The 15,926-nt window shown below is 46.6% G+C and overlaps 1 protein-coding gene across 1 annotated transcript in view; it reads left to right on the top strand.

Annotated features, from left to right (window-relative positions):
* The window catches only part of LOC142492267 (cadherin-23-like), a 190,680-nt gene that overhangs the window by 13,100 nt on the left and 161,654 nt on the right, over nucleotides 1-15,926 (top strand). The window contains exon 2 of the mRNA XM_075594937.1: nucleotides 15,092-15,160. Within this exon, the coding sequence (XP_075451052.1) occupies nucleotides 15,092-15,160 (69 nt within the window). The remainder of the gene's footprint in view (nucleotides 1-15,091; nucleotides 15,161-15,926) is intronic.

Below are 15,926 nucleotides of genomic sequence, written 5' to 3'. Positions count from 1 at the left end.
CATCAGCAAGTGTGACCACCTCTATAAAAGCCAAAGTTTTAGCAGTTTGCTGGTCTGGAGCATTCAGGTGTGTGTAAAAACAATGCCAAGGAGGAAAGACATCAGCAATGATCTTAGAGAAGCAATTGTTGCTGCCCATCAATCTGGGAAGGGTTATAAGGCCATTTCCAAACAATTTAAAGTCCATCATTTTACAGTGAGAAAGATTATTCAAAAGTGGAAAACATTCAAGACAATTGCCAATCTTCCCAGGAGTGGATGTCCCAGCAAATTCACCCCAAGGTCAGACCGTGCAATGCTCAGAGAAATTGCAAAAAAAAACAAGAGTTACGTCTCAGACTCTACAGGTCTCAGTTAGTATGTTAAATGTTAAAGTTCATGACAGTATAATTAGAAAAAGACTGAACAAGTATGGTTTGTTTGGAAGGGTTGCCAGGAGAAAGCCTCTTCTCTCTAAAAAGAACATGGCAGCACGGCTTAGGTTTGCAAAGTTGCATCTGAACAAACCACAAGACTCCTGGAACAATGTCCTTTGGACAGACGAGGCCAAAGTGGAGATGTTTGGCCATAATGCACAGCGCCACATTTGGCGAAAACCAAACACAGCATATCAGCACAAACACCTCATACCAACTGTCAAGCACAGTGGTGGAGGGGTGATGATTTGGGCTTGTTTTGCAGCCACAGGACCTGGGAATCTTGCAGTCATTGAGTCGACCATGAACTCCTCTGTCTACCAAAGTATTCTAGAGTCAAATGTGAGCCCATCTGTCCGACAGCTAAAGCTTGGCCGAAATTGGGTCATGCAACATGACAATGATCCCAAGCACACAAGCAAATCTACAACAGAATGGCTGAAAAAGAAAAGAATCAAGGTGTTGCAGACCTCAACCCGATTGAAATGCTGTGGCAGGACCTTAAGAGAGCTGGGCATAAACAAATGCCCACAAACCTCAATGAACTGAAGCAACGTTGTAAAGAAGATTCCAAAATTCCTCCACAACAATGTGAGAGACTGATAAAGTCATACAGAAAACGATTACTTCAAGTTATTGCGGCTAAAGGTGGTTCTACAAGCTATTGAATCATAAGGTGTACTTAGTTTTTCACACATGGCTTCTCCATTTTGGATTTATTTTTGTTAAATAAATCATGACACATGTAATATGTCATGTGTTGTTGTTCATCTGAGGTTGTATTTACCTAATTTTAAGACCTGCTAAGGAACAGGTGATTGTTATTATGTCCTGATATGTAAAACCATAGAATTCAAAGAGGGTGTACTTTCTTTTTCACACAACTGTATATGAATTTTAAAAAAAATTAAACGGGGGTAATTTTGTTGAAGTGCGTGCCATTTGGCCCAGCTTGGTGGAGTTGGTTTGCCAGGCTGGGACCAAGTTATTTGGTGATTTGAATTGTAGAGGTTTGTACTGTATACCGTGGGTTACGCCCGTTAATGGATATTCAGTTCATGTGGTTTGTTCCTCATTATCAATACATACATCTGCTGGTCTGGAGTTCCAGCAGCAGCAGGGATCAAGAGTTATAAGAATGAAGGGAACTTGAGATAACTGGTGGGCAGCCTTGCATGGTCATCTGACTGTTGATATAACTTACAGTAATAAAGCAGTGGCCTTGTTTCTTTCAAGAAGCGCTGTTTTTATTTAATTCAAATGAGGGAAGGAGGTCTCTAGGGCATACACAGGTCATGATCTTGATAAGGTAAAGTGAAAATGTTTTAGAAAGGCACAAAATTGTCAGAACTATAGGCAAAATCTTTTAAGGCTATCTGCTCCCTATAAAAGCAATACAGTGAAGATGCATATTAGCAAGTGGATAGCAATGTTGTATTAGGACGTCTGCCAGAAAAAGATTGAGGTACAGTAGCAAGATCAACAAGGATCCAGTCACCTGCTTCTTTGTAAAGGAATACAACTATGTACATTTAGAAAAGTATAATGCGTGGGGCTAAGAACTGTATACAGCTATAATGATAATGTTATGAAGATAATGAATCCTATATGAGGTCTGGGATATATTCTTGATTGTAGGGGGGTACTGGGTGTGGTATCCCAGTTGGTAAACCACCATTGATGGCACTCAAATTGTCCAGGAACCCAAAGGCTAATGATCACCCCAATGAATAGGTACCCTAATCTTTTTGTGGAATAATGATATGACCATGTAGCAAGCAGGAAAACTCACGAGTCTGCTGCAGCGTCCACGTTGATCCCACCAGACCTCTGGGTGCGCCTCTGTCTTTGGAGATGGATGCAGATAAGAGAGAGAAATGGCAGAGCACAACCGGAATCATCCCAACAAGAAATTAGGAGGAAAGTGCGTTATCCATAAAAAATGTAATAGTCATGGAAGGAAAAAAGGGCAAGGCATTACCCTACCAACATGTTCCGTGCTACACAGAGCACTTTATCAAGGCATACATATTGGTACTTGTGTGTTTTTCCTCACATTCACGCAATTGGATATATTTGTGATAATTTATTTATCAAAATCTTATATTGATCTCTTTCATTATTCTTTATGTCAACGTGATTGTGTTGCGAACTAGCTTCTTCTAGGTATTTGGTTCTAGGCATTATAGTATACATACTTAAAATTATGTTTTTATATACAGACTATTCCTCCTTTGATATCATGATTTTCTTCAGGTATCAAAGACAGGAATTACTGTTGCGTAAGTGTGTTTGTCATTATGTATTTTCATAATAAAGTTTATTTTAAAATTATTTTTAATCTACTTAACAAATATTATTAGGGATCCTTCCTCGATTGGTCTAGTAATGATTTTCTTGTCCTGGTGCATATGCACCCCCTTACTTCCCTCATTTTTCTATTCTATCCTTCTCTTTTTCTTTATTTTCTTCTTTTTTTGCCATTTTTCTTTTCCTTCTCTCTTTCTTCTTTCTTTTCCCTCCTCCCCCCCCCTCCCCACCCTCCCTTCTTTTTCTCTCTTTTTCCTTTTCCTTTTTAGTTTAGTTTTTTCCGTTTTTCTTCTCTCTTTTTCTCTCTCCCCCCCTCCCCCCACTTCATCTCCTCTTTCTCTATTTCCTTTTTCTGTTTCTTCCCCCCCCCCCTGCCTCGGGCCGCGCTCACCGCGGGGACCTTGGGGAGTCCACGGGTTGCTACTGCACAAGCGCGGTCCCCCGGGGCTCCTGTGTGTGTCCTGGCAGGCGCGCGGCAACAGGGAGGGGCTTAGGGGTTTCCTCTTTCTTTCCCCCTTCTCCTTGGTGGTGGGTGCGCACCAGGATGACGTGGTGGATGGCGCCGACGGGGGCGCTCCCCCACCCCCGAGACACGCTCCATGGTCACCATGGTAAGGAAGCCCTTTGCTGGCTCTGCGCAAGCACGTTTTAGCTGGGGGTTTTTTCCTATCCCTGCTGGCCCAGGATTGCGTGTGGGAGGTGGGGGCTGCCTGCATGGCGCGTGTGCGCACTCTGATGACCCCACACCAGAATCTCATTGCCCAGATTGCAGGGAGGATCCCAAATATGGTTCAGGATTGGTAAGCCAATTATTTCTTAGTCTTTAAATATGTTAATGATGATGGGATATGTATGCCTTGATAAAGTGCTCTGTGTAGCACGAAACATGTTGGTAGGGTAATGCCTTGCCCTTTTTTCCTTCCATGACTATTACATTTATTATGTATAATGCACTTTCCTCCTAATTTCTGGTTCGGATGATTCCGGTTGTGCTCTGTCATTTCTCTCTCTTATCTGTATGTACATTTAGAGAATATTTTTGAAGGTATTCATTCCCTGTTAAAACTTTCATGGTCCATGTGATGGTAGGGGTAAATGTGACTGCTTTTAATAAAGGTCAAGCCCTTCATTACCCCTACCTGTCAATAATAATTCTGTATTATATGTGTGTATGTATATATATATATATATATATATATATATATATATATATATATATATATGTATGTATGTATTGTGACAGGGTCATTGACTCTGTATATGTTAGTAGGAGATGGCAGTATGTATGCTTTCCAGTAGACGAGGGGTTAATCCACCTTATTAAGCAGTCCACAGGTGATTCAAATTAAGATAGTTCACCTGCTTTAAAAAAGGAAGAGGAAATGCCTCTGCGGCAGCAGTCTCTCTCAGGTGCAGAGAGAAGACAGAGGAGTGTTGACAGACAGACACAGGCTGCTCAGATTGATCCTTTCCCAAGGAGGAATAAAGCTCCCAGGTAAGGAGCCAACTGGTATTGTTGAACATTGTTGGGCTGGACTAGGTTAGCTAGCCAGCCAGGTAGATAGCCTGCACTTTTGTTTAGTCAGTGCCCCGACCGGGGTTAGGTTTTTGTTTACGTTTATTGCACTTAAAGGGACAGAGTACCCATTGTTTCGGTTACACTTTTGGGCAAATAAATCCACCAGCACTATTTCACCAGAAAAGTCGTGTTGTCTCCTCATTTACCACGGCCATCCTGCCACACGTGGTGTCAGAAGTAGGATGTCGAACACCCTGTAAAAGGGGCGGAGCTACAGATTGCGACTGGTGGAACCGGTCCACGCGGTAACTGTCACTATGGAGGACGTTGTGAAGGCCTTAGTACACAGCACCGCTGTCCAGCAGGAAGCTAACAAACAGGGACTGGAAAGTACGGCTGCACAACGCGAGACCAACCGGATACTTGCAGCCCAGCTTGACGTTATCGCAGAAACACAGAGGGAGTTGCTTGAACGCTTGGCCCAGATTAATATGGACTCGACAAGTACAGCCCAAGAGCGGCCAGTCCAGGCGAACCTGTACCTGCAGAAAATGACGCCGCAAGATGACGTCGAGGGATACCTCCGGTCCTTTGAGCGAATCGCTTCCCAGGAAATTTGGGCCCGCTCCAGATGGGCTGGGATTATCGCACCCTTTTTACTGAGGGAAGCCTAAAAAGCATATTGTGACCTCGACGAAGAAGCCGCAGCGGACTATGACTGTCTGAAAAGCTAAATCCTTGCAAGGATTGGAGTGACTCCCGCAGTTTGTGCGCAGAGGTTCCATACGTGGAGATACCAGGAACAGAAGCCACCCAGGTCCCAGTTATGGGATTTGATTCACCTAGCGTCCAAGTGGCTAAAACCAGAGGTATATAGCCTGACACGGATCCGTGAGATGGTGGTGTTGGACCGCTTCATTCGAGTGTTACCCCAGGACCTTCAACAGTAGGTGGGGCAGGGAGATCCCCTCACTTGTGATGCCATGGTAGGCGCAGTGGAGCGTTTTCTGGCTACCCGTGAACTGTCACGCTGCCCTCGCACAAACCACAACCCACATCCCAACACGAACGGTAGAGGAGAGCGCTGGCGCCAGGAGCCACGACCGTTCGCACGATTTGAGCGAGTGGAAGAAAACCCGGATAGGGACAGAAACTCTAAATCTCAGAAAGGGTTTCAAGAACGAACTGGGCCAATTGTTTGTTTTGAGTGTGGGGAGGCGGGGCATATTAAGGCTCACTGCCCACAATTGTCTGAACCAATGGAGTGTGCGTATGGCTCTGTGAAGTCTGAATTTTGTGGAGTGGTAGGTAGGACCCGCGAGGGAAAACGTACCCACAACTTCCTCACCACGGTGATTTTAAATGGTAAACCAATCTCCGCCCTGGTAAACTCAGGGAGTAATATTAACTTGGTATCAGGGAAGTTGGTTAAGCCTCTCCGGTTACACCAGGGTGAGAAGTTGCGGGTATTATGTGTACATGGGTGTACGCTTCCGTACACCACGACTCTGATAAAAGTGAAAGTCGAGGGGCAAGTCATCCAAACTACGGCAGCAATTGTACCAAAGTTTCCCCATTCCCTAGTGTTAGGCTGTAATTTCCCTTGTTTTGACACCCTGATCAGAGGACAACTCACCTTAAACAATCCTACTCCGGATGAGCTTTTTCCATTTACAGACCCTGAATTAGTCTCCGAGGTGTCTAAAACCCCTAAATCAAAACGAGAACGTAGGAAGGGAAAAAAAGAGGTACGCCCCCACCCCAGTTAGCACTGGTTACTACTCCTAACGGAGGGAGAAGAGAGGGAGAGGAGTTGTCCGAGACAGGGCCTGTTGATGCTCAGTTGTCCGAGTCACCCGTGGAGGTAACTGGCCAAACTCCAGATGAGGAAGGTTTTGGAAGTCTAGAACTTTCCCTGACTAACTTTGGTAGGGAACAGGCTAATGATCTCCAGTTGAAAAATGGGTTTAGCCAGGCGGTAGAAGTTAATGGGGTCCCGGTAGAAGGAACAACCAAGGAATCCCATCCCTATTTTTGTATTAAAAATGATTTGTTATACCATGTGAGCCAAGAGGAGGGCCAAGAAATAGAAAAATTGCTAGTACCCAGTTAATTAGTAAGGAAGGTGCTAGAGCTAGCACAATCTCACTTATTGGGGGGTCATCTGGGAGTAGAGAAGACACAGCAAAGAATCCTAAAAAGATTTTACTGGCCAGGGATATATAATGCAGTAAAAAGATTCTGTGCCTCTTGTCCCGAGTGTCAGTTGACAGCGCCCCGACCAAGTTTGAGGGCCCCATTGATCCCTATGCCTATTATTGAGATCCCATTTGAGAGGATCGCCATGGATATAGTGGGTCCGTTGGAGAAATCTGTCAAGGGTCATCAATACATCCTAGTGATCCTAGACTATGCCACTCGCTATCCAGAGGCGCTGCCTTTACGTAATACTTCCTCCAAAGCTATAGCTAAGGAATTGTTACAGGTATTCTCCCAACTCGGGATACCGAAGGAAATTTTGACAGATCAGGCTACCCCGTTTACATCTAAGCTTATGCGAGACTTATGTGTAGAGCTAAAAATACAGTCCCTAAGAACCTCTATTTACCATTCGCAAACGGACGGACTGGTAGAACGATTTCATAAAACTCTGAAGATGATGTTGAGAAAGGTGGTTGCTAGTGATGGGAAGAACTGGGACACCTTGTTGCCTTATCTCTTGTTTGCTATCTGAGAAGTACCACAGGCCTCTACAGGGTTTTCCCCATTTGAACTCCTGTATGGGAGACGCCCAAAAGGGATTCTGGATAGCCTCAAAGAAGAGTGGGAGCAACAAGCTGTTCCAGGGAAAAATGTCATCCAATTTGTGGAAGATTTAAAAGAACGCATTGCTCATATTACTCCCATGATCAGACAACATTTAGAAGAGGCACAGAGGGCCCAACAGAACCTTTACAACAGACAGGCTACGGTTCGCAGCTTCCGACCAGGGGACCGAGTAATGGTGCTTGTTCCCATGGCCGAAAGCAAGATGTTATCACATTGGCAAGGGCCATATGATGTTCTAGAACAGGTCGGCACGGTGAATTATAAAATTCGACAGCCAGATCGGAGGAAGCCAGATCGGAGGAAGGTAGAGCAAATCTATCACATAAATCTATTAAAATCCTGGAAGGATAGAGAGGTATGTCTGACGGTAGTAGCTAATAAATCCAGGAAAGGGGAGGATCCACTCGTTTGAATATCGGCAGAACTCACTCCTGAACAATACAGAGAAGCTGTAGACTTGGTAAAAAGGAACAGGGATGTATTTTCCAGCGTACCAGGGAAAACTAGGGTAATCTCCCATGATATCGTCACCAAGCCGGTGATAGCCGTTAAGATAAGACCTTATAGGATCCCAGAAGCCAGCAGAGGGGCTATTCAGTCAGAGGTAAAGAAGATGCTAGAGTTAGGCGTAATGGAGGAGTCCCATAGTCAATGGTCCAGCCCTATTGTCTTGGTACCTAAGCCGGATGGGTCAATACTGTTCTGTAATGACTTTAGAAAAGTCAATGAAGTCTCGAAGTTTGTTGCCTATCCTATGCCGCGGGTAGACGAGATAATTAAGAGGTTGGTGAGGGCCCGTTTTCTAACCACTTTAGATCTTACAAAGGGTTATTGGCAAATCCCCTTAACAAGTTCAGCAAAAGAGAAAACAGCCTTCTCAACACCTGATGGCCTTTTCCAGTATACTGTCTTACCCTTTGGCCTTCATGGGGCACCTGCAACCTTCCAAAGGTTGATGAATAAATTGTTACACCCACACTCGAATTACGCCTCAGTGTACTTAGACGATGTAGTAATTCATAGTCCAGATTGGGACTCACATCTACAAAAGGTTGAGGCAGTGTTGAGAACCTTTCGGGAGGCGGGTCTTACAGCCAACCCAGCTAAATGTTCAGTTGGCCTAGCAGAAGCAAAATATCTTGGCTATGTTGTGGGAAAGGGGACAGTAAAACCTCAGCTCAATAAAGTTGAAGCCATTGAGAACTGGCCCCGTCCTGTATATGTTAGTAGGAGATGGCAGTATGCATGCTTTCCAGTAGACGAGGGGTTAATCCAGTTAAATAAAAGCATTTCGTTAGCCACAGAACGGTATCATCTATTTTTTGATTATTGAAGCTCGGCTAACACGGTACTGATACCTCTACATATACCTCTACATATATATATGATAAAGAATCACTGGCACTCCAGTAAAAATTCAATAATGAATAGGTGCATGTCCCATATAAGTAATAGAGGTATATATTACCGCAAAGCAGCAAAGAGGAGACAGCACTCAGGTAGATGATAATAAATGTATTAAATACAGCACATAACTCCAACGTTTCGATCCCCTAGAGGGATAAAAATCTTAAAAATTAATAAATGGTGATAAATTAATTGAGGATGGATACTACAATAAGAATATCCAAAATGTGAAAGTGAGTGGTGATAACTAATAAAGAACAAGTAATAAGTGTATGGGATAAGCTTGTTACTACAACAAACAATATAGACAAAACATAAAACATAATACAGCTAAACCCCGTTATAACGCGGGTCTCAGGGTCCACCCCGAGACCACCGTGTTACTAACGGGGTCGCCGCTTTAGCGCATATTCATCCCGCGGGACAGGAGATGGGAGCGGGCATGTCCCTCCGCTCCCCGCTTCCCCCTGTCACCGCGGGACAGCCCGCGGGGCAGGAGATGGGAGCGGGGATGTCCCTCCTGTCCCCGCTTCCCCCTGTCACCGCGGGACAGGCCGCGGGGCAGGAGATGGGAGCGGGGATGTCCCTCCTGTCCCCGCTTCCCCCTGTCACCGCGGGACAGGCCGCGGGGCAGGAGATGGGAGCGGGGATGTCCCTCCTGTCCCCGCTTCCCCCTGTCACCGCGGGACAGGCCGCGGGGCAGGAGATGGGAGCGGGGATGTCCCTCCTGTCCCCGCTTCCCCCTGTCACCGCGGGACAGGCCGCGGGGCAGGAGATGGGAGCGGGGATGTCCCTCCTGTCCCCGCTTCCCCCTGTCACCGCGGGACAGGCCGCGGGGCAGGAGATGGGAGCGGGGATGTCCCTCAGGTCGCCGCTTACCTCAGATCCCTCCACGTGCCCGGTGCTCCCGCTGCCTGCATGGAGGTGGTAGCGGGGGGTTTCTTCTCCCCACCGCTGTCCCTGGTGCTCCCGCTGCCTGCGCGGGAGGAGGGGGGGAGCGGGTGGTGGTGCTGGTCGCAGCCTTTCCTCTGCTCCGACCCCACCCCCCGTCTGTGTAGAGTGAGAGAGTGTGTGTGTGTATGTATATATGGGAGAGAAAGTGTGTGTGTGTATGTGGGTGTGAGTGTGTGTAAGTGTCTGAGTGTGTGTGTAAGTGTGTGTGAGTGTCTAAGTGTGTCTGAGTGTGTCTGAGTGTGTGTAAGTGTGTGTGAGTGTGTGTGAGTGTGTGTGAGTGTCTGTAAGTGTGTGTGAGTGTCTGTGAGTGTCTGTGAGTGTGTGTGAGTGTGTCTAAGTGTGTGTGAGTGTCTGTGAGTGTCTAAGTGTGTGTGAGTGTCTGTGAGTGTGTGTGAGTGTGTGTGAGTGTCTGAGTGTGTGTGTAAGTAAGTGTAAGAGCCGGAGCGGGAGGTGAGCGGGAGGTGGGAGGTTTGACAGGGAGGGGGGGCGTGGCTTGAGCGGTGGGACCCGCTACTCTCCCCCCCCTCCCTCCACGGACTGCAGGAGGGAGCTGCTACTCTCCCCCCCCTCCCTCCACGGGCTGCAGGAGGGACCCGCTACTCTCCCCCCCCTCCCCGGACTGCAGGAGGGAGCTGCTATTCTCCCCCCCATCCCCGGACTGCAGGAGGGAGCTGCTACTCTCCCCCCACTCCCTCCACTGGCTGCAGGAGGGACCCGCTACTCTCCCCCCCCCCTCCCTCCACGGACTCGGGCTGGAGCACTCATACATACACACATACACACATACACACACACACACACACACAGGCACTCACGCACTCATACACACACACGCGCGCACACACATGCAGGCACTCGCACTCACACACACAGACCGCTAACCCCCCCCCCCCCCCGCCACAGTACAGGGCCCGCCGTAGCCGCAGCGCAGGGCCCCGCCACCCCCCCACCCCCCCCACAGCACAATGACTTCCCACCCCCTTAACTTTGTCAAACAAAAGTCACAAGACGTTGTACAGGCAAAATACATCTGTTAAAGTGCAGTTGTCTGTTTATTTCTATATAATAATTGTGTGCAGTGTGCAGTGTGTGTGCAGTGTGTGTGCAGTGTGTCAGTGTGTGCAGTGTGAGCAATGAGGAGTGTGTGTGCAGTGTGTCAGTGTGTGCAGTGTGAGCAATGAGCAGTGTGTGTGCAGTGTGTCAGTGTGTGCAGTGTGAGCAATGAGCAGTGTGTGTACAGTGTGCAGTGTGTGTGCAGTGTGTCAGTGTGTGCAGTGTGAGCAATGAGCAGTGTGTGTGCAGTGTGCAGTGTGTGTGCAGTGTGTCAGTGTGTGCAGTGTGAGCAACGAGGAGTGTGTGTGCAGTGTACAGTATGTGTGCAGTGTGTCAGTGTGTGCAGTGTGAGCAATGAGCAGTGTGTGTGCAGTGTGCAGTGTGTGTGCAGTGTGTCAGTGTGTGCAGTGTGAGCAATGAGCAGTGTGTGTGCAGTGTGTCAGTGTGTGCAGTGTGAGCAATGAGCAGTGTGTGTGCAGTGTGCAGAGTGTGAGCAATGAGCAGTGTGTGTGCAGTGAGTGTGTGCAGTGTGTGCAGTGTGCAAAAAAACGGGAGCCACGGGAAAACCGCGTTATAACTGAATCGCGGTATAACGAGGCGCGTTATAACGGGGTTTAGCTGTATAAACCATCCTTTTCCAGGATGAACCACACCCAGTCCGAACGACCTAAAAAGAAAAGAAAACAAAAAGTGCACGTTCCATAGCGTATACATGTATATTTAATTAAAATGTATGGGGGATTAAATGGAGGGGGATAGACAAGGGGGGGAGGGGTGTGAAACAGGCACACACAAAAGTAAGCTATAAAAACAGCATTCGTGAATAAAATATCACCACCAACGTGACTGCTCCGGAAGCACCGTCCTCAGATGGTAGGCTCACTGCGTGAGCAGAGGAATCCAATCGGCTGGGTAATCAGACCGGAGGTGGCGTGATGCAGCTGAGATCCTATTACAGGCTGCCTGCTGCAAATCCTTAAGGTCTTGACGAACGCTCTGAGTCTGTTCAGACCACAACAGACTCCTGCGTGATGACGTAGGGCCTCATTCAGTAAAGGTTCATAAAAAATATCACCAGGGTATTTAAAGCGCCGTTTTTTTGAGTGTTGCTATCACGGTATTCAGCAAGCCTTCATTACCGTTCATAGCAAAATTCCCAAAACGAGCGATTTGCTGCCAGCGATATGAACGACCCTCTGAAAAGGCCTAACCCGGCGATACATTTCTGCTGCAGTTAGAGCTGCTGTGAGAGAGCCGCCTCTGCCAGCTACAATCTCGGCCAAAAATTATGTTTTTTAATATACATTTCATTCATAGTGTAGATGTGCAGGGGGTCTCCGGAGCTGAATTGCGTTGGTTTTATGTCCGGGGACCCCCCTGCTTCCCGAGATACAGGCCCTTTTATGGGGTGCCGATATCTCCTATGCTTTGAAATGTCCCGGTCACGTGATGGAATGGGGATGGTCAGGAGTTCTCTGGAGATGTCACGCAAGCGACTCTACGCGTTTCACTAAGCGTGTAGATTCGTCAGGAGTCTGACAAAGCTACACGCTTAGTGAAACGCGTAGAGTCGCTTGCGTGACGTGATATCTCCAGAGGAATTCTGACCGCCCCCATTCCAGAGCTGTGTGCGCTGCTTAAGACCCTCCTTATACCAGGGGAATTATCTGAGGACCGGAGCGTACTCCGATCCGGAAGTGACGTACCGCGATCGAGAGGTCTGAGACGGAGGTAGCGGGGAGTAACCAGGCTGGCGATTCACCACGCTTTTATGTGTCTTTATCCTTATGACTGTGTAAATGTTCATATTTTCTGCTTCTATAAAATTGGTTTATTTTTACTGGATTACGCGATGGTTGTCCTTATCTTTTTCTATCTGACATTGATGACATCATCCAAGTGATTCTGCATTTACTCGTGCATACTGGGGTTTACATCTATACACCAGAGTCAAGCAAAGTGCCACTGATCTCTGAAATGCCTTCTTTTGATTGATACCACGTGAGTTCACATCTGAAAGAATTTCTCCAAATACGTTCCACCTTAAGAAAAACTTTATTTGCACTGTGTTGTGTCTTTATTTGTTTTTATTGCATATTGAAATTCGCCCTCCTCTATCCTTTGAGAAAAAACCACCGCCAAGCTGAACGAGACTAACAAGCGGATATCTGACCATAAAGTAAGCTACAGGGAACTTTGGCCTGGAGACAAAGTTTTCCTGTGGAATTTACGAATACCAGGGAAGCACAAGTTAGCTGACCGCTGGCGAGAAGCTCCCCTCGAGCTAGAGTCACAGATGCCTGGCCTCCCTGTATACCGCATCAGAGATTCAGAGGGAAGGGTAAAGGTCTGGCATCGGAATCACTTACTAACTATTCCTCAAGTGGGGCAAAGGGATCCTAAACCATCCCCAATAGTGCCTTCAAGTGAACAGGAAGAGTCCAGCGAAATTCCGAATGCGGCAATGGAAGACAATCAGGATCCTTTGGAAGGAACTTCTTCCACTACAAATGGAGATTGGTGGGCACCACCAGAAAAAGTAACGTAATGGGCGTGCCCTCCATGTACCCTCTCCAGTGGCTTCAATAAGCCGACCACTCGACCCAAGCAGTCCGAGTTTTGTTCCTTCTAGAGACTATGTAGCTCAAGAGTCACACCCTATAAGGGCCAGGGCCTCAAGCTGATGGTAGCCTCTCTACCCAAGAAGACGTTGGAGAAGAGACTCGTTGGAGTCAAAGAGTGAGACGCCCTCCCACGAGAATTTATTTATTTATTTATAAAATGTTTTACCAGGAAGTAATACATTGAGAGTTACCTCTCGTTTTCAAGTATGTCCTGGGCATAGTTCTCTCACGAGAATGGCATATGATTCGTTAGGGGCACCTCACTATGAGTCTCAGCAGCTGTCTCGAAGCTGGTTTGCCTCTATTATGACCATGCTCACTGAAATATATAATATAATTTAGACATTGTACACAGAGTTAAGTTGTATGATGATTTGTATTTTTCATTATATAAAGAGACTGTTATATGTGTTCTCAAGTGGGAACATTGAGGTCTCCACCAGGGGAGTCCACTACCCTGCCTTTGGTGCGGGGATCTGCCAGCTATCACCCGGAGCTCCGCGTGATCGAGAGGTGGGATATCAATATTGTGAGTCGCGCATGTGCAGAGCGGTGAGGCGCGCATGCTCAGTAAGGAGAAAGACCGTTGCGGGTGAAACGCGTTAGAGTTGCGTGGGGTGCTTCCCTCTCTCTCTTTCTTAAAATATCCATGGTACAATAAAGATTTTTTACAGCACAGTCCAGCCTTTGTCCACTTGCTGCGCGGCCGTGACCGCTGTCTTTCCTCCCCGGTGAGGTTACTTTGCCTGCAGTAAGGAGTGCAGTGGCCATTTTGGCTTTGGCTCCGCATATGCAGCAGCAGGACTACAGGTCCCAGAATAATTAGCGGGAGTGACTGGACACATGGGACTGTCCCAGCCAATGGGATTCGTGCAGGAGAGAGGAACAGTATATCCTCTGCATGCGAGGCGCAAGTGCTTCAGTTGTGACGGAAGCACCGAGGCGACAGGTAGTGTCCAGGGAGCAGTAGCTTCCTGGGCTTGGCCTAAACCTTGCCCCCTAGCCCCAAGTTATGCCCTGAGCGATATCAGAGTCAGTGTTGTAGGGAAGGCCCCAGATAGGGACGCTCCCCTTTATACTAAAACTGTACTACTGCACTGGTGACCGCACGGCCACGCAGCGCCCTGCGACCTGGGACCAGGTCACAGGATCCAGAGACATTGTGTGAGACCCTCTGGCTGGAGCTCACACTGCGAGGAGGATCACGACCCTTTAGTAGAGAGGGGATTTGTGTTGGAAGCCCCGCTACATGGGATCCGCTCCAACCCACCATGCCAAGCAGCAACTGGATACTGGAGTACCCAGGCAGGTATGCAAGTACCCAACGTGCACCTACATCTACAGGGGGTAGCACTACCTCACATTTGGGTGGGATTGCTGGGACAGGAGTTATTGGTGCGACAGCACCCTCAGTACTTTGGGGGAACCACCACGTGTTGGGTCACTGGGTTTATACTGTGGGTTCCGGTTATTGTATGTTATCTGTGTTAGTATGTGTGTACAGTAAGGCTTAGTTATCTACATTGTGTGGTGTATTACTTATTACTGTATATCAGTTCCTGTGAGGGGTTATCCCGCCAACGCTGGGATCCCTCATTGGTGGAGGCGCTGCACGCAACGAGAAAGAGCTCAGCCCAGGCTCCCAGAGGCAGAGGCTTAGGCCTCCTGTGAGCAGACAGGTACAGCAGCATGCGTAGTTGCCCACGTAGTTCCCTTAGGCATAGGGAGAGGGGGCTACACAAATCCCAACACTACTGTATCTGCAAACATTCTCTTTCCCTTTCTGATGGAGGAAGAAGTGTTAATAGACTGGTTATTCACAGCTGTATCTCAATATCAGTAGCACTCCTTTTGACACAAATATATATGGGTTTGCGTTCTGGGCTTGCAGGGGTTGTTTATGTCATTAAAAAATACATTGTGACACAATAAAAATGTTTGAAATAAAAAAAAAATACATTGTGTATTTTTCTTTTCAGAAAACACGACTGTAAGATGTGATCAACCTTCAATTACAGAGCTGGGAGTTTTAGATGATGGATATCAAGGTAAAAATGTCATTTAAAAAAAGTGAATGTCATAATATGTTATTATGTCTCTGAAAGGTAAATAATAAACATTTTAACAAACAACCAGGATTTTTATATGCTTTAAGCTCATCGGGTAATCTTTATTGTCTTATGTACATGAAATAAATGAATAGCAACATTTAATATTAATATTACATTGACAGCAGTTATATCAAGCTTCTTAACGCTTTGTTAAACAGAACATCATTTTAAAAAATAAAATAAAGGCAAACTATGTAAAAAACAAAACAAAAAAAAAACAATCTCCTCACATAGAAAATGAAAGTAGTACTTTTTTAAAAAAAAGAGCATAGCGACAGCCATCTTGGATTTGTGACCCAGTAACAATGATACGCATTGATGCTCATTGCAAATTCCTCCAGCATCCACTTTTTCTGTAAAAACACACATTTTAGCTTCTCATTTTTTTTTCTTTAACCACCTCCCCCGCCCCTGCTTATTTTTTTTACACATCAAAAGTGCAGAAAGGGCAGGTTTATGCTGTTCCAGGCTGATAAACTGCCACAGCAATTTGTAATGAATCTTAATACATTCCAGCATTTTAATATGAATTCAACATGTCTGCTTCCATCTCCTGAGAATAAATGAAGAGTAATCAATCACCCTATTTTAAATTGAATTTTGTGCTACCTCAAACTGATGCAGATATGAATTTCTAATCACGTTAAAAGTAACAGTTAAAAAAGACAGGACCTGCCATCAATACATTTTCTAAGATGAAGCA

This window comes from Ascaphus truei, chromosome 4 (genome assembly GCF_040206685.1).
Source record: "Ascaphus truei isolate aAscTru1 chromosome 4, aAscTru1.hap1, whole genome shotgun sequence".
Classification (NCBI taxonomy): domain Eukaryota; kingdom Metazoa; phylum Chordata; class Amphibia; order Anura; family Ascaphidae; genus Ascaphus; species Ascaphus truei.
The sequence above is the reverse complement of the archived record's forward strand: the minus strand, read 5'-3'. Positions and strand labels throughout refer to the sequence as shown.